General features: G+C 46.5%; 1 protein-coding gene across 1 annotated transcript in view; it reads left to right on the forward strand.

Annotated features, from left to right (window-relative positions):
- The window catches only part of LOC115470366 (KIF1-binding protein homolog), a 107,995-nt gene that overhangs the window by 22,001 nt on the left and 65,815 nt on the right, over positions 1 to 20,179 (forward strand). Inside the window, exon 4 of the mRNA XM_030203469.1 lies at positions 9,476 to 9,659. Within this exon, the coding sequence (XP_030059329.1) occupies positions 9,476 to 9,659 (184 nt within the window). The remainder of the gene's footprint in view (positions 1 to 9,475; positions 9,660 to 20,179) is intronic.

A 20,179-nucleotide genomic window follows, 5' to 3' on the forward strand; every position in this document is an offset into this window, starting at 1 on the left:
TTGCTACCCCCCTTGATTTTCTGATAAAACCTTTTTGCTTTTGATGGTGGTTTTTTTTTTTTTTTTTTTTTTTGGTCAAAGCAATAGTGGCAAATCTCTACAATGAACTCGGTATCCTTAGGCAAAAATCTTTCTCCGAGGACAAGCAGGCTGCTTGTTCTCACTGATGGGTGACGTCCACGGCAGCCCCTCCAATCGGAAACTTCACTAGCAAAGGCCTTTACTAGCTCTTGCGCGCCCATGCCATCGAAGTCTCCCAGCGGCTTCAAGAAGTGCACCCAGTGCGCCCGGGTAATCTCGCTCACTGATAGGCACGCTTTGTGTCTTCAGTGTCTGGGGGCTGGGCACCGCCCGCAGGCCTGCAGTCTTTGTGCTCTTTTACAAAAGAGGACTCAGGTAGCAAGATTGGCCCAGTAGAACGTTTTGTTCTCGGGCTCTTCGTCGACAACAGCACAGGACGTATCGAGTGCATCGACGTCGACATCATCAAAGTCTTCAACCTCGGCATCGAGGCTTCGACCCTCTGCATCGTCGGTACCGAGACATCGGAAGGCTGCGTCGACGTCGATGGTACCGGGACCTCCGCTGTTGCTGATGTCGGATGGTGGTGCTTCGACTGGAGTGCAGGTGAGGGCTGTCCATTCCCCTGCTGGTGGCGGTGAGCCTTTGGGTGGGTCTCCTCCTGCCCTTAGGGCTCCTGCGGTACAGCCCCCCCGAGACCGACCTTCTTCGGCCTCGGCCCCGAGGAAGAGACGGTTGGATTCTACGTCCTCCTCCGTCGGTACCGGGAAGCTCCGGTGACATGCTTCGTTTGAAGAAATCAAAGAACCACCGGTCTCCTTCCCGCCTCGGTACCGAGAGCTCTGGGTCGCCGAGGGAGTCGGCACCCAGTAGGCATCGGCACCGGGAGGATCGCTCACTCTCTGTTCAGGTGTCGATGCACTCTACCTTGGACAGCCCGGAACCGCCTCCACGCCCGGAACAGACTCTGACCTCGACGCCTGCATCGGCTTCCTAGTCTTTCTCTACAGTCGCTCTGCACGAGAGTCTCCGGGCCATTCTTCCAGAGATTCTGGGAGAGCTGTTGCGCCCTTCTCCTCCAGTACCGGGGGCGCTTGTGCCTCCGGTACCGTCGAGCGAGGCGACGGCTGGCCCTTTGCCCGGGGTGAGGTCTCCGACATCGGTACCGCTTGCGGCCACCTCCCAGGAAGACTCCCCGACGACATCGGTGGAGGGAGCTTCGCCGGTGCTGGCGAGGGAGTCTACCTCTCGGCGCTCCCACCGTGGCCGTGTTTCCACGGAGTTGAGTCGGGCACGGCTTCAGACACAGGTTCATGAACTTGTCTGATATCGATGGTGAGGCCTCGTGGGAGGAGGAGGAGGACATCAGATATTTCTCTGAAGAGGAGTCTGATGGCCTTCCTTCGAATCCCACTCCCTCCCCTGAAAGGCAGCTCTCTCCTCCCGAGAGTCTGTCTTTCGCGGCCTTTGTCCGGGAGATGTCTACGGCCATCCCCTTCCTGGTGGTTGTGGAGGATGAGCCCAGGGCTGAAATGTTTGAGCTCTTGGACTATCCTTCTCCACCTAAGGAAGCGTCCACAGTACCCATGCATCATGTCCTAAAAAAGACATTGCTGGCGAACTGGACCAAGCCTCTAACTAATCCCCACATTCCCAAGAAGATCGAATCCCAGTACCGGATCCATGGGGACCCAGAGCTGATGCGCACTCAGTTGCCTCACGACTCTGGTGTGGTGGATCTGGTCCTAAAGAAGGCTAAGAGTTCTAGGGAGCATGCTTCGGCGCCCCCGGGCAAGGACTCTAGAACCTTAGACTCCTTTGGGAGGAAGGCCTACCATTCTTCTATGCTCGTGGCTAAGATTCAGTCCTACCAGCTCTACACGAGCATCCACATGCGGAACAATGTGCGGCAGTTGGCGGGCTTGGTGGACAAGCTCCCTTCTGAGCAAGCCATGCCGTTTCAGGAGGTGGTCAGGCAGCTGAAGGCGTGCAGAAAATTCCTGGCCAGAGGGGTATATGATACCTTTGATGTTGCGTCCAGGGCCGCTGCTCAAGGTGTGGTGATGCGCAGACTCTCATGGCTGCGTGCCTCCAACCTGGAGAATAGAATCCAGCAGCGGATTGTGGATTCCCCTTGCCGAGTGGACAACATTTTTGGAGGAAAAGTCGAACAGGTGGTAGAACAGCTCCACCAGCGGGATAACGCTTTCGACAAATTCTCCCGCTGGCAGCCTTCAGCATCTACCTCTTCAGGTAGACGTTTTTATGGGGGAAGGAGGGCTGTTCCCTACTCTTCTGGTAAGCGTAGGTACAATCCTCTCTCTCGACAGCCTGCGGCCCAGGCTAAGCCCTAACGCGCTCGCTTTCGTCAGCAGCGTGCGCCTCAGCAAGGCCCCACAGCTCCCCAGCAAAAGCAGGGGGCGAGCTTTTTACTGGCTCCAGCAGAGCATAGCCAATGTCAAAGTGTCCGTGCCGAACGATCTGCTGGTCGGGGGGAGGTTGAAAGTTTTTCACCAAAGGTGGCCTCTCATAACCTCCAACCAGTGGGTTCTCCAAATAGTCCGGCAAGGATACACCCTCAATTTGGCCGCCATGCCTCCAAATTGTCCACCGGGAGCTCAGTCCTTCAGCTTCCAGTACAAGCAGGTACTTGCAGAGGAACTCTCCGCCCTTCTCAGCGCCAATGCGGTTGAGCCCGTGCCACCGGGGCAAGAAGGGCTGGGATTTTATTCCAGGTACTTCCTTGTGGAAAAGAAAACAGGGGGGATGCGTCCCATCCTAGACCTAAGGGCCCTGAACAAATATCTGGTCAAGGAAAAGTTCAGGATGCTTTCCCTGGGCACCCTTCTTCCCATGATTCAGCAAAACGATTGGCTACGCTCTCTGGACTTAAAGGATTCTTATACACACATCCCAATACTGCCAGCTCACAGACAGTATCTTCGATTTCGTCTGGGATCACGTCACTTCCAGTACTGTGTGCTACCCTTTGGGCTCGCCTCTGCGCCCAGGATGTTCACGAAGTGCCTGGCTGTGGTAGCAGCAGCGCTCCGCAGGCTTGGAGTGCACGTGTTCCCTTATCTCGACGATTGGCTGGTGAAGAACACATCCGAGGCAGGAGCTCTACAGTCCATGCAGATGACTATTCGACTCCTGGAGCTATTGGGGTTTGTGATAAATTATCCAAAGTCCCATCTTCTCCCAGTACAGAGACTCGAATTCATAGGAGCTCTGCTGGATTCTCGGATGGCTCGTGCCTATCTCCCGGAGATGAGGGCCAACAATCTGCTGTCCCTCGTCTCCCTGGTACGAGCGTCCCAGCAGATCACAGCTTGGCAGATGTTGAGATTGCTTGGCCACATGGCCTCCACGGTCCATGTGACTCCCATGGCTCGTCTTCACATGCGATCTGCTCAATGGACTCTAGCTTCCCAGTGGTTTCAGGCTGCTGGGGATCTAGAGGACGTGATCCACCTGTCCACGAGTTTTCTCAAATCCCTTTGCTGGTGGACGATTTGGGCCAATTTGACTCTGGGATGCCCCTTCTAAATTCCTCAGCCACAAAAGGTGCTGACTACTGATGCGTCTCTCCTGGGGTGGGGAGCTCATGTCGATGGACTTCACACCCAAGGAAGCTGGTCCCTCCAGGAACGCGATCTGCAGATCAATCTCTTGGAGTTACAAGCAGTCTGGAACGCTCTGAAGGCTTTCAGAGATCGGCTGTCCCATCAAATTATCCAAAATTCAGACAGACAACCAGGTTGCCATGTATTACATCAACAAGCAGGGGGGCACCGGATCTTGCCCCCTGTGTCAGGAAGCTGTCAGCATGTGGCTCTGGGCTCGTCGTCACGGCATGTTGCTCCAAGCCACATATCTGGCAGGCGTAAACAACAGTCTGGCTGACAGGTTGAGCAGGATTATGCAACCTCACGAGTGGTCGCTCAATTCAGGAGTAGTGCGCCAGATCTTCCAAGTGTGGGGCACCCCCTTGGTAGATCTCTTCGCATCTCGAGCCAACCACAAGGTCCCTCAGTTCTGTTCCAGACTTCAGGCCCACGGTCAACTGGCATCGGATGCCTTCCTCCTAGATTGGGGGGAAGGTCTGCTGTATGCTTATCCTCCCATACCTCTGGTGGGGAAGACTTTGTTGAAACTCAAACAAGACCGGGGCACCATGATTCTGATAGCTCCCTTTTGGCCGCGTCAGATCTGGTTTCCTCTTCTTCTGGAGTTGTCCTCCGAAGAACTGTGGAGATTGGAGTGTTTTCCAACCCTCATCACACAGGACGAAGGGGCGCTTCTGCATCCCAACCTCCAGTCTCTGGCTCTCATGGGCTGGATGTTGAGAGCGTAGACTTTGCCTCTTTGGGTCTGTCAGAGGGTGTCTCCCGTGTCTTGCTTGCTTTCAGAAAAGATTCCACTAAGAGGAGTTACTTCTTTTTATGGAGGAGGTTTGCCATCTGGTGTGACAGCAAGGCCTTAGATCCACGCTCTTGTCCTACACAGACCCTGCTTGACTACCTTCTGCACTTGTCTGAGTCTGGTCTCAAGACCAACTCTGTAAGGGTTCACCTTAGCGCAATCAGTGCATACCATTACCGTGTGGAAGGTAAGCCAATCTCAGGACAGCCTTTAGTTGTTCGCTTCATGAGAGGTTTGCTTTTGTCAAAGCCCCCCATCAAACCTCCTACAGTGTCATGGGATCTCAATGTCGTTCTCACCCAGCTGATGAAACCTCCTTTTGAGCCACTGAACTCCTGCCAACTGAAGTATTTGACCTGGAAGGTCATTTTCTTGGTGGCAGTTACTTCAGCTGGTAGAGTCAGTGAGCTTCAGGCCCTGGTAGCCCAGGCCCCTTACACCAGATTTCATCATAATAGAGTAGTCCTCCGCACTCACCCTAAGTTCTTGCCGAAGGTAGTGTCGGAGTTCCATCTGAACCAGTCAATTGTCTTGCCAACATTTTTATAAATATAGACAGCCCGACACAGGCCGTGTAGCTACCTCGGAGATATGTGACTGTAATATTGACTCGATATCAATTCTTCATACACTGTTTAATAGGACATTTCACATGCACCTTATATTTGGTAGCAAATGTGTGGTAGCCCCTGAAGCAGCCCAGTTGGGCGAAACACGGCCTGTGTCGGGCTGTCTATATTTATACAAATACCAGTATATTGTTTGAAATAAACTATATTTATCTTTTTATACGATCTGCTTTTTTTATCTTCCACCTTGGAGTTTGCAGACCGTCTGCCTTTGTGCTTTCTTGGACTTTGCCAACATTTTTTCCCCGTCCTCATTCCTGCCCTGCTGAACGTCAGCTGCACACATTGGACTGCAAAAGAGCATTGGCCTTCTATCTGGAGCGGACACAGCCCAACAGACAGTCCGCCCAATTGTTTGTTTCTTTTGATCCCAACAGGAGGGGAGTGGCTGTGGGGAAATGCACCATATCCAATTGGCTAGCAGATTGCATTTCCTTCACTTACGCCCAGGCTGGGCTGGCTCTTGAGGGTCATGCCATGGCTGCGTCAGTGGCCCACTTGAAGTCAGCCACTATTGAAGAGATCTGCAAAGCTGCGACATGGTCATCTGTCCACACATTCACATCTCATTACTGCCTGCAGCAGGATACCCGACGCGACAGTCAGTTCGGGCAGTCAGTGCTTCAGAATCTGTTCGGGGTTTAGAATCCAACTCCACCCCCCTAGGCCCATGTTTTATTCTGTTCCAGGCTACACTCTCAGTTAGTTGGATAAGTTTTTAGGTCAATCTCAGTTACAGTGGGGGAAATAAGTATTTGATCCCTTGCTGATTTTGTAAGTTTGCCCACTGACAAAGACATGAGCAGCCCATAATTGAAGGGTAGGTTATTGGTAACAGTGAGAGATAGCACATCACAAATTAAATCCGGAAAATCACATTGTGGAAAGTATATGAATTTATTTGCATTCTGCAGAGGGAAATAAGTATTTGATCCCCCACCAACCAGTAAGAGATCTGGCCCCTACAGACCAGGTAGATGCTCCAAATCAACTCGTTACCTGCATGACAGACAGCTGTCGGCAATGGTCACCTGTATGAAAGACACCTGTCCACAGACTCAGTGAATCAGTCAGACTCTAACCTCTACAAAATGGCCAAGAGCAAGGAGCTGTCTAAGGATGTCAGGGACAAGATCATACACCTGCACAAGGCTGGAATGGGCTACAAAACCATCAGTAAGACGCTGGGCGAGAAGGAGACAACTGTTGGTGCCATAGTAAGAAAATGGAAGAAGTACAAAATGACTGTCAATCGACAAAGATCTGGGGCTCCACGCAAAATCTCACCTCGTGGGGTATCCTTGATCATGAGGAAGGTTAGAAATCAGCCTACAACTACAAGGGGGGAACTTGTCAATGATCTCAAGGCAGCTGGGACCACTGTCACCACGAAAACCATTGGTAACACATTACGACATAACGGATTGCAATCCTGCAGTGCCCGCAAGGTCCCCCTGCTCCGGAAGGCACATGTGACGGCCCGTCTGAAGTTTGCCAGTGAACACCTGGATGATGCCGAGAGTGATTGGGAGAAGGTGCTGTGGTCAGATGAGACAAAAATTGAGCTCTTTGGCATGAACTCAACTCGCCGTGTTTGGAGGAAGAGAAATGCTGCCTATGACCCAAAGAACACCGTCCCCACTGTCAAGCATGGAGGTGGAAATGTTATGTTTTGGGGGTGTTTCTCTGCTAAGGGCACAGGACTACTTCACCGCATCAATGGGAGAATGGATGGGGCCATGTACCGTACAATTCTGAGTGACAACCTCCTTCCCTCCGCCAGGGCCTTAAAAATGGGTCGTGGCTGGGTCTTCCAGCACGACAATGACCCAAAACATACAGCCAAGGCAACAAAGGAGTGGCTCAGGAAGAAGCACATTAGGGTCTTGGAGTGGCCTAGCCAGTCACCAGACCTTAATCCCATTGAAAACTTATGGAGGGAGCTGAAGCTGCGAGTTGCCAAGCGACAGCCCAGAACTCTTAATGATTTAGAGATGATCTGCAAAGAGGAGTGGACCAAAATTCCTCCTGACATGTGTGCAAACCTCATCATCAACTACAGAAGACGTCTGACCGCTGTGCTTGCCAACAAGGGTTTTGCCACCAAGTATTAGGTCTTGTTTGCCAGAGGGATTAAATACTTATTTCCCTCTGCAGAATGCAAATAAATTCATATACTTTCCACAATGTGATTTTCCGGATTTAATTTGTGATGTGCTATCTCTCACTGTTACCAATAACCTACCCTTCAATTATGGGCTGCTCATGTCTTTGTCAGTGGGCAAACTTACAAAATCAGCAAGGGATCAAATACTTATTTCCCCCACTGTATGTCCTCGCCGTTGCGAGGCCCAATTGACCATGTTTGTTGTTTTGAGTGAGCCTGGGGGCTAGGGATACCCCATCAGTGAGAACAAGCAGCCTGCTTGTCCTCGGAGAAAGCGAATGCTACATACCTGTAGAAGGTATTCTCCGAGGACAGCAGGCTGAATGTTCTCACAAACCCGCCCGCCTCCCCTTTGGAGTTGTCTTCCCTTGTCTTTGTCTTGCTACTTACGGGACTGACGAACACGAGCCGGTTCGGGCGGGAAGACGGCCGCGCATGCGCGGTGCGCATGGGCTCGTGAGAGCTAGCAAAGGCCTTTGCTAGTGAAGTTTCCGATTGGAGGGGCTGTCGTGGATGTCACCCATCAGTGAGAACATTCAGCCTGCTGTCCTCGGAGAATACCTTCTACAGGTATGTAGCATTCGCTTTCTCTAACAGTATCTAATTTGTATGGTCTGTGGTATATTAGTATATAGGGAGTCCACATCCAGTGTTACTAACAGGATGTCTCCTGCGCATTCCATTGAGCCAAGAGTGTTGATAGTGCTTGTGGAGTCCTTAGTATACGAAAGAATAGTTGGCACAAATGGTCTTAAAAACTGATCAGTAAAAACAAGGGTTCACTTAAGGACATAATTGTTGACATTATTGGTCTACCAAGGGGTGACTGCAAGGATTTATGAATCTTAGGAAATACATATATTGTAGGCATAACTGGATGTCATGCCTAAAAAAAATTCTGTCTCTTTGAGTAAGATATTGTCCATCCTTTGCTATCTTTAACAGAGAACTGATCTCTTCATTAATGGCAGGAGAGATCCTTTTTCTGTTTTTTTTAATAAAATGTCTGATCACTTAACTATCTATTGATCTCGGCTATATATGCATCTTTGTCCATTACCACAGCGGCTCCTCCTTTATCTGCTGGTTTTTATCATTCTAGACGCATCATTGCTAAGTGAAATGATGGCTGCTTTTTCTTTCTTACTGATATTATAAAAAATCCTTTTATTTATTTAACACATTTATACCCCACATTTTCCCAATAGTTGTAGGCTCAATGTGGCTTACACATAACTGTAGGTAGGCTACAGTTCAGAAAAGTACAATTAAACAATGTAATAGTAAGATAGTTATCAAATAGGTATCATATAAAACAGTAAAGATAATACAAGATAAAAGGGTCAATGAATTTTGTTGAAACCAAGAAGAAGTAATTTAGGTTGAGTCTGGAAGGTAAGCCTTCTTGAACAAGATGGTCTTCAGTAATTTTCTGAAATTTAGATGATTCTGAGTTGATTTTAAGATTTTGGGTAGTGCATTCTAAAGTTTTGTGCCTATGAAGAAGTTGGATGCGTAGGTAGATTTGTATATTTTAATTTTGGAAATATCTTTCAGGACCAAGCTTTCGTATTAGTCAGACAATGGATATATCAATGTTGCTGAGTGGGTAGAAAAATGATCAATATTTTTCAATTTTCTCACAAATTTGAACATATCTATCCTAGGGGATCTTTTACTAAGATGTTATCTGCATCAGGGCCCATTTTATTCCTATGGGCCCTGCTGCAGATAACTCAAGCTAATCTTTAGTAAAAGACCCCCATAATGTTGAAAGCATATATGTTGGAGTGGGTACAAAGGACTGCCCTCTATTTAAAACATTCTTTTCACTTTGAGTCAGATTTCTTTGAGAGATGTTATATTTGTCTACTTTGTAGTCTACCTTCTGAATGCGTTGTTCCTGTGTTGGTATGGTCGTCCTCTGTTGTGGAATAATTGATGTTGTTTGAGGAGTACAGATTTTTTTTGTCCTGACCTATCAATAGTCCCTTAAATTTTATGTATTTATTATCTTTATTTTTACTGATACATATTTCTTGATTATTATTTATATTTATTTTTGAGCTATTCATCTCCATTTTTATTCATGTAACTAAGTGTAGGATTAGCTCTTAGAGGGGAAATAAGGTCTGTTTTGTTGCTTTCTAACTTGCATACAAGCACTTTTGCAAGTTGTATGCAAGGATTTTTAGAATAGGAATTACTGTCTAATAACTCTCTACTGTTTCAGATTTGAGGGTGTCTATACACATACGCTGTACTATTTAGCCCAAGTTTACCAGCACTTGGAAATGAATGAGAAGGCAGCTCAATATTGTCATACCACCCTTCAGCGCCAGCTTCAGTACAGTGGCTATGATCCATTGGAATGGGCCATCAATGCTGCCATGCTCTCTCAGTACTATCTCAGCAAGGTAAGCACTATTCCAGAGTATGACAGCTCCTCATTCTGTGTTCACACAATTTGTACTTTCCTGTACTTTCCACACTTCATAGTACTACAGAATTTATCTTGCTGGGACTTTTCTCTCTGCAAAATACAGTTTGCCACTGTTCTTAATATTTCCATTGTTGTATGTGATAACCCTTAAGAACTTACAGTCCAGATGAGGAAGTGACGTCAGCATCCAGGATGGAAGCTGCAACCTAGCAAAAAGATTATCAGCTTTAATCTCCTTGATTTGCTTGAATACTTAGCAGCCTCAGTTGGTTGGTATTTGGGATGTTTGTGCTTGTGCAAGTGAAGCTTGCCAACATCCTCTAGAGTAAGGTGCCTCATGGCTGAGCAAGATGGCGCCCATCCTATCGGAGGAATCTGAAGGGGACTATAGTAACAACACAGAGCTCTGAGGGGTATCTCATGGCTCTCGGAAATTGCTTAAAACAATTCCTGCTAGTTAGCCACATTGGCTGATATTAAGCAGCAGCTTAGGGTCATGAAAGAACGTCAAGAAGAAATGGAACATCATGTAGCTGCATGTAAGGATCAGTTGGAATCCATTAAGACTGTGTATGATTCCACTAAAGATGTACAAGCGGTTACGGGATAAAGCCGAGGACCTTGAGAATAGGTCCCAGCACAATAATCTATGCCTGTGCGGTGTTCCGGAGGAATTGGCCTGCTTTGACTGTTTTTGCAGTGACTTGGGATCTGATCATCTGTTTGCAGTCTGGGTGCTCAGTCTCAAGAAGAACTGGATATAAAGATTGACAGAGCTCACAGAGCACTAGGGGCTCAAAGAAATCAGCGTAGCAGAGATATTGTGGTATGCTTGCAGGATTTCATGCTGAAGGAGTGTGTTCTGGCTGTCACCCATACACAGGGCCCCATTTAATGGAAGGATATAATTGTTGAAATCTATCCAGATTCATCTCCAGTAACCTTACAAAAGAGGAGAACTTTTCAGGGGTAACTGCATTTTTGAGATATGAAAATATTCGATACAAGTAAGCTTTCAAGGATTGATCTTTACAGTAAAAGGAGCCTCACATCGAACAATGGAGGTTACTGAGGCATGGGACATCTTGCACAAGTTGCAAGTTCCTAATTTACTGGAAGACCTCCATACCGACTCTGTGGATCCTAAACTGGAAATATTGTGGCAAATGATTGATGACTGCCTTTAACGGAAGTAACTAACTTGTTAGTCTCACTCACACACACAAGGATTGACTCAGGCTGCACATACTGCAGCGGGACATGTTTCTCCACTCCTACCCTAGCTGAGATAATATTTAATCATCTCTCTGACCTCACATGCAACTTTCTTCAAATCAATCACCTTAATTTCTAATTCTTCCTACTTTCTTACTCATCTATATGTTACAACTTTGCCTTACCCTTCACTACCAATTATAATGTTCTAGTACATATTGTGTTGTCATTGCAAGTAGTATACCATGCCATACTTTGTATTGTTCGAATATGTTTACTGCTCTAATTGCCTCCTGCTCATGTTTGATCTATTCTTTCTGTACACTGCCTTGAGTGAATTCCTTCAAAAAGGCGGTAAGTAAATCCTAATAAATAAACAAATGGGGCCTGTCATCTACCATGTGGCAGCGTAGATAAAGGTCATCGACTTTCCAGGATGATGGGAAGAGGTGCACTGAGCAAATCTTATAAGCAGGGAACATTTAAAATCTAATCTTTCATAGTTCTGCAATGAGCAATCACAGCGACTCATATGCTGCTTTGTATCTAACAACCTGACCTCCTTGTCCCTAAGTGGACGGAGGAGAGGTTACTGATTGATCATCTTTCTGCTTATACTTGGATTTAAGACTTTTCCCTGAGGATAACTAGAATCTGGGCCCTTTTTTACCAGTATTCTTCTCCTTTTTATATTGTCAATATTTGGCTTTTTTTAATCTATGCACATTTTTTTTTTTTTGCAACAAGTCTAAAAGCTCTAGGTATACAGTGGTAGGATGCGTGAGAACCATGAATAAATCGGCAGCAAATAAAGCCAACCTAAATTCACTAGTACCCACCTTGATACCTTAATATGCAGGTCCCCCAAGAGAGCCAGTGCAAGATGTTCCATACATAAGATAAAAAGTGTGGGGAAGAGAGGGACAGCCTTGTCTGGTACCCCGATGTACTGAAAACCTTGATGAGAGTAGGCCATTTACCAAAACCTGGGCCCAGGGGTCAGTGTAAGGAAGGCGTATCATAGCTAAAATAGGGCCCCAGAAGCCAAAACCATGCAATACCTTCCAAAGATAGGGCCAATGTACTATATCAAAAGCCTTCTCGATGTCAAAGCCTATCAATAAGGAGTCAACATGGGCGTAGTTTGACGTTCATTTGGGGGGGGCAAAATGGGGCGGAGCATATTAGCATATTAATTTGCATATATATATATATAGCATATTCATTTGAATATATATATATATATATATATATATATTCAAATGAATATGCTAATATGGAGGAAGGAAGGAGGAAGGGAAAAAGAGCTGCCCGTCCTGTTTCTTTCCATCCCCTTCTCTTCCCCTCCCCACTCTATCCAGCATCTCCCTCCCCCTTCAAAGCATCTCCCAAACGACAACGTGGATGCAACAGCAGCAGCTCACACAGGTTTGCTTGCTGTGCTTGTGAACGGCGACAGCTGCGTGGGGGAGTGGAAATGGCTTTCTTACTTCTGTTACAGTGGACGCCTATCTCCTGGCTCACTCCACTCCCGAAGCTGCAGAGGCGAACGGGCGGGTGGGAAAGCAGCAAGCAAGCAGCCACACTGAACTCCGTCCTTCGCTTCCTGAATCCTGCCCTCTCTCTGCGTCCCGCCTTCCTCTGATTTAATTTCCTTTGGGGCGGGCGGGATGCTGAGAGGGCAGGATTCAGGAAGCGAAGGACGGAGTTCAGCGTGGCTGCTTGCTTGCTGCTTTCCCACCCGCCGTTTGCCGCTGCGGGAAAGAACTCGTCTTCGTCGTCTTGGTCGTTTGGGGGGCACTGCCCCCCCTTGCCCCCCCCCCCCCCAGTCTATGCCCATGGGAGTCAACATCCTGGACTTGCACTGCTTCAAGTATGCAAAGCAGATGGCAGACACTGCATTTCTGCCTTTAATAAAGCCCGCTTGGGGCATACCCACCAAATGAGGTATAATGTTGAGAAACGTACTAAGCAGAATCTTTTTATGTAACATATACTACATGATGGCAGAAAAAGACCTGCACGGTCCATCCAGTCTGCCCAACAAGATAACTCATATGTGCTACTTTTTGTGTATACCTTACCTTGATTTGTAGCTGTCTTTTTCAGGGCACAGACCGTATAAGTCTGCCCAGCACTAGCCCCGCCTCCCAACCACCAGCCCCTTGATTTGTATCTGTCATTTTCAGAGCACAGACCGTATAAGTCTGCCCAGCACTAGCCCTGTAAGAGCAACCTATTACACTTTGCTTCCAATACACTACACAGGAAAACCAAGGGGGTTCTAGTAGCTTTTTCCATGAAACAACAATGGATAATCCAAAAAGCTTTTCGTGACAAAGAGGGGAGATACATTATTTTGTTACCAACGCTGGGCTCTGAGTCTTACACACTGTAACACATATGCTCCAAATATTATCAAGGGGTTTTTCTGCAATAAGTGTCCAGAATACTTTTAAGATACATGCAAGGTACACTTATCATGGGGGGAGACTTTAATCTAACTCTAGATCCGTGAAAAGATAATTTGACACATGATGCCCCCTACAGTAACAAGGAAAGACAGGAATTTAGGAAGTTTTGGACAGAATGAGGTTTACTAGATATTTGGAGGGTATTCTATCCCTGGGACAGGGAATATACGTGCTACTCCTTGGTCCACAAATCTAGCTCACGTATTGATTATTGGTTTGGAGACATTTTCCTTCAAAGGAGGGTAAAATCAATGCAAATTGGATCGCAAACTTGGTCAGATCACTTCCACCCCCCCCCCCTAAAGATGGATCTATTCCTGAAGCTGGAGGCATTAGATATAGACGCTTAAATGATGCTATATTGTATAATCCTAGTAATATGCTTCAGCTAGAGAAAGATCTGTTGGAATATATCACCCTCAATGATACTGGGGAAGTGGATCCATCGACACTTTGAGAAGGACATAAGGCAGTAATGAGAGGTAAAAGCATAGCGCTACAAGCTTATTTGAAAGCATAGCGGAAAACACAGAGCACAATATTCAAGCGGAGATGGCTAAAATAGAGTTGGAAGCTAAGTAAAGGGGGGGACCCCACTTGGGGGTGGGGGTGAGGAATTGCATATATTGAGACTAGAACTGCACAACTTGACATCTACCTTAAGCAATGAGATAAGGCAGTATGATGCAGCCAACAGGGGATCACCACCAGGTTTCAAGATGGGTATCACCACATACTATAGGAAAAACCTCCCTCTAATGCTTCTTCATACACTGCCTGCAAGATGGGAGTAAATGGGCCAAAATCTTAGAGTTCTAAAGGAAGACCATCAGGGCCGGGGCTCTTCAAAGGTGCAGAAGACCAGATTGCATATGTAATTTCCCCTTCATATATGGGAGCATTTAACAAATCTAGGTCCTCCTCTGACACCTGGAGGAGTGAAAGATTCTCCAGAAACACTTGAATCCCAGGTGGTGGGTCTGCCTGAGGGGCATACAAAGTAGCATAGCTATTTTTTATCATCGGACATATAAAGGCATTTATTTATTTATTACATTTGTATCCCACATTTTCCCACTTATTTGCAAGCCCAATGTGGCTTACATAGTACCGGAAGGCTTTTGCCGTTTCCGTTGTGAACAAATACAATGTGGTGATGTGATGAGATGTAATTTAAATGGCAAAGTCACAGTAATAGTCGTAAGGTGGGAGAGTAGTGTTGGGAGAGTAGTATTGTTTATACATGCTTCGGTTTTCTTGTGTCGCCACGGTCAGTCCTTTAGGTTGGATTGGGAGGGTATGCTTTTTTGAACAGGGTGGTTTTTAGTATTTTCCGGAAGTTTAGATGGTCGTATGTTGCTTTTAAGGCTTTTAGTAGTGCGTTCCACAATTGTGTGCTTATGTAGGAGAAGCTGGATGCATAGATAGATTTGTATTTAAGAGCTTTACAGCTTGGGTAATGTAGGTTTAGATATGATCGTGTTGGGGGGTCACGTGATGCAGCGCTGCTGAGCGGACGTCCGAAGATCGGCTCCTCTCCGGCCTTCCTTAATCTTAAAAATTAAACCGCAGAGACCCTCGTCTGCTGGCACAGAAAAAGATTGAAACGGTGGCGGAAACCCAGGAGATCGCACCGCGGTGGTTGAGAACCCAGTCACGAAGGTGTGTGGCGGGTATGCCAGCAAAGTCTCAGTGTCTGCAAAAACCGCGTGGCATGGAAGGAAGCCCTAAGATGGCGGCGATGAAAGATACCGCGGGGGTGGCTGCCCTACCGGTAGAAGGGATGCAGGGACTGATTCAGCAGGTCACTGCTATCTTGGAGGAAAAGCTCTCTAAATTCCAAGCTTCGGTGGAGCAAATCCGCGAATCGGTGGAGCGGCAGAGCGCACGATTGCAGCAGGCCGAAGAGAGAGTGTCGAGGCAGGAAGACAAGATGGAGAACGCGGAGGCGCGCATTGCCGTGCTAGAACAAAAATGCTTGCGACTCACCCAGCAAGTAGACGAACAAGAAAATAGAAGCAGGAGGAGCAACCTGCGACTTGTGGGTCTCCCTGAGACGGTTAAAGATAGAGATTTAAAGCAGCTGGTGGAGAAATGGCTACCAGAGCAGCTGAATTTATCCAGGTCAGAGTGTGATTTAAAGATTGAGCGAGTCCATCGAATAGGAGTGCTGCGGGAAGGAGAACAGAGGCCCCGAACAGTGATTGCAAAGATATTGAATTATGCAGAGAAAGAGACATTAATGCAGGCTTTTAGAAAGAAGAAGAGCTTGGAATATGAGGGCCACAAGTTGATGCTCTTCCAGGATTACTCTGCAGCGGTCTCTGAATAGAGGCGAAAGATGGGACAGCACTGCAAGCGGCTCTTTGATAAGGGGGTGAAATTTGCCTTGTTGTTCCCAGCCAAAGTGAGAATTGTGCAGGACAATAAAGTGTTGTTCTTCACTGACCCTAAGGACCTGGCAAACCATGTGGAGCGACTGTGAGATAAACCTAGTGGATAGTGCATATGGCGCACATTTAGATTGGGAAGGCATGGGACATTTGACCTGTTTGAGAGAGCAGCGGAGGAGAAGAGACTGTGTGGGCTGCGTAATGGAGTAGGAGAGTGGGATTGCGGCGGCCAAGCAGCTGGAGTCATCTGAGCGCCGGAAGATGGAATGGATATTGAACAGTGGATGCGGCATTTGAGGAGAGACCGCTGGAGAGTGTGCAGCTGTAACTGACTCCGGCGTGCAGGTTGAAGCAGCGAGACTGTGTAGTGTTAGATGTCCCATGCCTGGAATGCTTTAGGCATGATGTATGCACCGGTTAACTTTTTTTATATTGTTACTTATTGTTCTAGAATTTATGTAAATTGGGGAAGTGTCATGATATAAGTGAACTGTTGAAATTTCAGACTAAGAGTTGAAGGGAGGGAGGGAAGAGGGGGATTAGTTAAGAGTGTGTCAGAGAGGAGGGGTTGTTTTTGTGGGGGTAGGGAGGCGGGAGGGGAACCGAAGAGTTGGTAATGGTATTAGAGAAGAGAGGGTATGTGTGGTTATGGGTGTGGATGTTGGGACAATGGTCTATGATGTATGTAATAGGCGGAAGGGAGGGGAGAGGAGGGGGGGGAGGGAGGGAGGATAAAGAAGGGAGACCAAAGGAAGAGTGGTCTCTTAAGGGGGGGTGGGAGGGGAAAGAGGGAGGAAGGAGAGGGAACACTGCGGAGAAATAGGATATGGGAGGGAGGGAATGGGCAGAAGGCACAAAGGTTGCAATTTTTCATAAAAGAAAATATACAGCAATACAGGGGGCGGACCCCAGATGTTAGGCGGTTCCAGAGATCACGGGAAAAGAGAGAGATCCTGAGCGTGCAGCTGGGAGGCGCGCAGGATGCAATAGACAAATTAATTTGCTTTGCTTGGCTTGTTGATATAATTCATGGCTAATCTTAAAATAGTGACGCTAAATGTTGATGGAGTGCATTCTCCGGTGAAACGGACCAGAATATTACAAGCACTCAAGAGGCAAAAAGCTGATATAGCTATGATACAGGAAACCCATTTAAGCAGGTTAGAACATCTCAAATTGAAGAGGGACTGGGTTGGGGAGGTATTCTTTGCTTCATACAATGGGAGACAACGAGGAGTAGCCATATTGCTGAGGAAAACACTAGCTTTTGACATGCATAACATATATCAAGACCCAGAAGGGAGATTCATCATAGTGGCGGGGCGGCTACAGGGGAAGAAGGTGGTGCTTTGTAATGTTTACGCACCTAATGTTTACTCTCACAGATTTTTCACAACATTGGTAGCCAAATTGATAATGTTTGATGACTATTATTTAATTGTGGGGGGAGACTTTAATATCACCAGTGATCCCTCCATTGACTGTACGCCCCCTAGAAAAGTGGGAAGAGATCATGATGACAAGGGAGTCAATTTGGTGATGCGGGAGTTAGAGCTTGTAGATATATGGCGTCATCAACATTTAGAGGAAGCTGATTATACTTTTTTTTTCTCATCCCCATGGAGTGCATTCGAGGCTGGATTATTTACTGGTTTCACACTCAGTGAGCATGGCTGCCTTGCGAGCGGAGATTGGAGTGCCGGATGTGTCTGACCATGCCCCAGTGTGGGTGGAATTGAGCTGGGGTAGGAGGGAGGGTCCGGTAAGATGGAGGATGAATCCAGCGCTGTATCAGAATAGGGCTTTTCAGACTTATCTGAGAAAGAGCTGGATGAATTACATAGAGGAGAATGATGTGGCATCGGTGGGCCCGAGAGTGTTCTGGGAGGCTGCAAAGGCTGTGCTACGAGGAAAAATCATAGCTTATGTTTCCGCACAGAACAAGAGCCGTAGACAAAAGATAGATGCTCTTACAAAGCAGCTGCGGGATGCTCGGAGGGCCCTTATTGAGCTTCCCTCTGAGGCTAATAAAACAGCATATGTGCAGAGTAGGAAAGAACTGCAAACAATTCTAGACGAGAGTGCGACTTATAACATTAAACTATATAAATACAAATTGCATCACTGGGGTAACAAAACTGGTAAACTGTTAGCGTCTTTAGTGAAACCAAGGACTGCCCGAAAATATATCAGTAAAATCAGAAGGGGAGACGGGAAAGTCAGCACAATGCCAAGAGATATTCAGGGGGAATTTGTGAACTATTATTTGTCCCTATACAAGGAAGCCCCTTTTTTATAGGGTAAGTGTGAGGATTTCCTGGCAGGAATTGAGCTTCCTTCCCTAACAATGGAGCAAACGCAAATGCTGAATGCGCCAATACAGGGGAAGGAGGTTCAAAAGGTCATCAAACGATTAAAGCTGGCAAAGGCGCCAGGCCCAGATGGGTTGGGGGTGGAATACTATAAAATCCTCCAAGATGTAATAATAGAGCCCTTTGTTGCTATGTGTGATGAAGTCAGGGAGACAGGGACCTTGGGAACGGCACTTTAATCACGCACACGTCGTAGTAATCCCCAAACCAGGAAGGGATGATGAGTTGGTGGTGTATAATTATAGTACAGCACCACTAAAATTCCTTGAAACACTATGCCTGTTTCTCTGTTCTTCAAAACTGACAACTCAAAACTGACAGCCCCCACCTTTTCACTTCTGCTTTCACTTGCCTATTTTGTGTAGTTACCGTTATGTATCTTATGAATGTCTACTAACTCTATTCTTCTGCTTTAATTTCACTGGACTGGCATATACCCTGGTGAAAAGTGCCCATTTGAGGGGTACTGGGAACTGGTATTCAGTCCGCTCCTTTTCTAACCCCTTCCTCTGGTACTCCTCTGTTTTTTCTGCCTTCTTCCTCTGTTCTCTTATCGCTTTCTCCTTCTGCCCTGAGCTGGCACATTTGTTTTTCTGTTCTTGTCCTTTTGTGAGTCTGTCTAACGATTGTTCTTTTTAGACTATTCGGTGTATGTTGAAGTTGATCCCTGTTATGTTTCCCTCCATCCCTACCTGTAGATCTAGTGTTCCTACTTTTGTCTGCGCTCCTATTCACTGCAGTTCCCTGAAATCCTAAAATCATTCTGTGTGTTTTCTAAACTACTCTTCAAAACTGACAGCCCACAGAACCCCCCCCCCTTCCTTCCTGTTATACAGCTTTAGGCTTGATAAACCACACTTATTTCCATGCCCGTCTGCATTGGAAACTCCCGTCTGAAACTTTCATGATATTATAACTCTCCACTTGAGAAGTCCCGGTCTGTATTCTGTCTCTGTTCCCCGCAGCCACTTTAGATGCTTCCGGGTTTAATTTTCGCTGCATAGACCCCGTCTCTGCCACTTTCGGCACCTTTCTGCCATACTCACTATATATGAAACTGCTTTTGTCTTTGCTAAAAGTCCCAAACGTCCTGCACTAATCCTGACAGTTGTCTGCCTTAAGCTCTCGTTGTTACTGCTTCTCTGAGTGAATTTGCCACTTTTTTCTGTACCCCTCTTTCCTGTCACAGCCTTGGCTGTAAGACTGTTAAATTTATCTCACTCCCACCTATACTTTCTCCGTGCAAAAGGTCTCTTGTCCTTTATACAGCATTCTCCTGTCCCCTGGCTCTGTGACTTGTTTTTCTAAGCTATCTGGACTTCAGAAGCATGCTTTTCTCCTTCATGTATTGTCAGTGCTTTATACTGTAACTTATGGCTGGCTGTCAAACTATACGGCCATCTTCCGGTCTGATTAATGCTTTTTCTTCTCCTTTTACAGTTGTAATTTTAATTTTGTACTTGTCCTAGTAGCTGTTATCACACCCTTTTAATTTATAATTTGTTTTGGGACAATGTTATATTTTTAATTAATAATGCTTCAGATTTGTCATTTATTTTCCTTATTTATGTCTTGGATATGCTTTGGGCTCTCATTTTGGCGCCCGAACATACTTGGGATACACCTCACGGCCCTCCTCTCTGATGCTCTACCGACTCTTGCACCTTTTTATTTTCTTCCCTGCCCTCCTCTCTGATGCTCTCCTCTTACATAATTTATTTATTTTCCTCCTTCCGATTGCCCCTCATATCAAAAGTAGTAACATTTAAATGTGTGGCCCTCCGTAGATTATTGTTATTATATTTAGAATTGATATTTTTAACAGTAATTGTGTGTGTCCGTTTTTGGATTAGGACAACCATATGCTGCATTTGTTTAGCTGTGAGGGGATAATTGACGTGATAACCCGTTATGTAGTTTCATGATAACATGACTTTGTATGTTTTTTGACTCCGGAATCTAGCTTACGGCATTGTTTCTGCACGGCATGATTAATATGCACTTATTTCCTGTAGAACTGCTTGCCCGTAACTTTTCAGG

Source organism: Microcaecilia unicolor, chromosome 5 (genome assembly GCF_901765095.1).
Source record: "Microcaecilia unicolor chromosome 5, aMicUni1.1, whole genome shotgun sequence".
Taxonomy (NCBI): domain Eukaryota; kingdom Metazoa; phylum Chordata; class Amphibia; order Gymnophiona; family Siphonopidae; genus Microcaecilia; species Microcaecilia unicolor.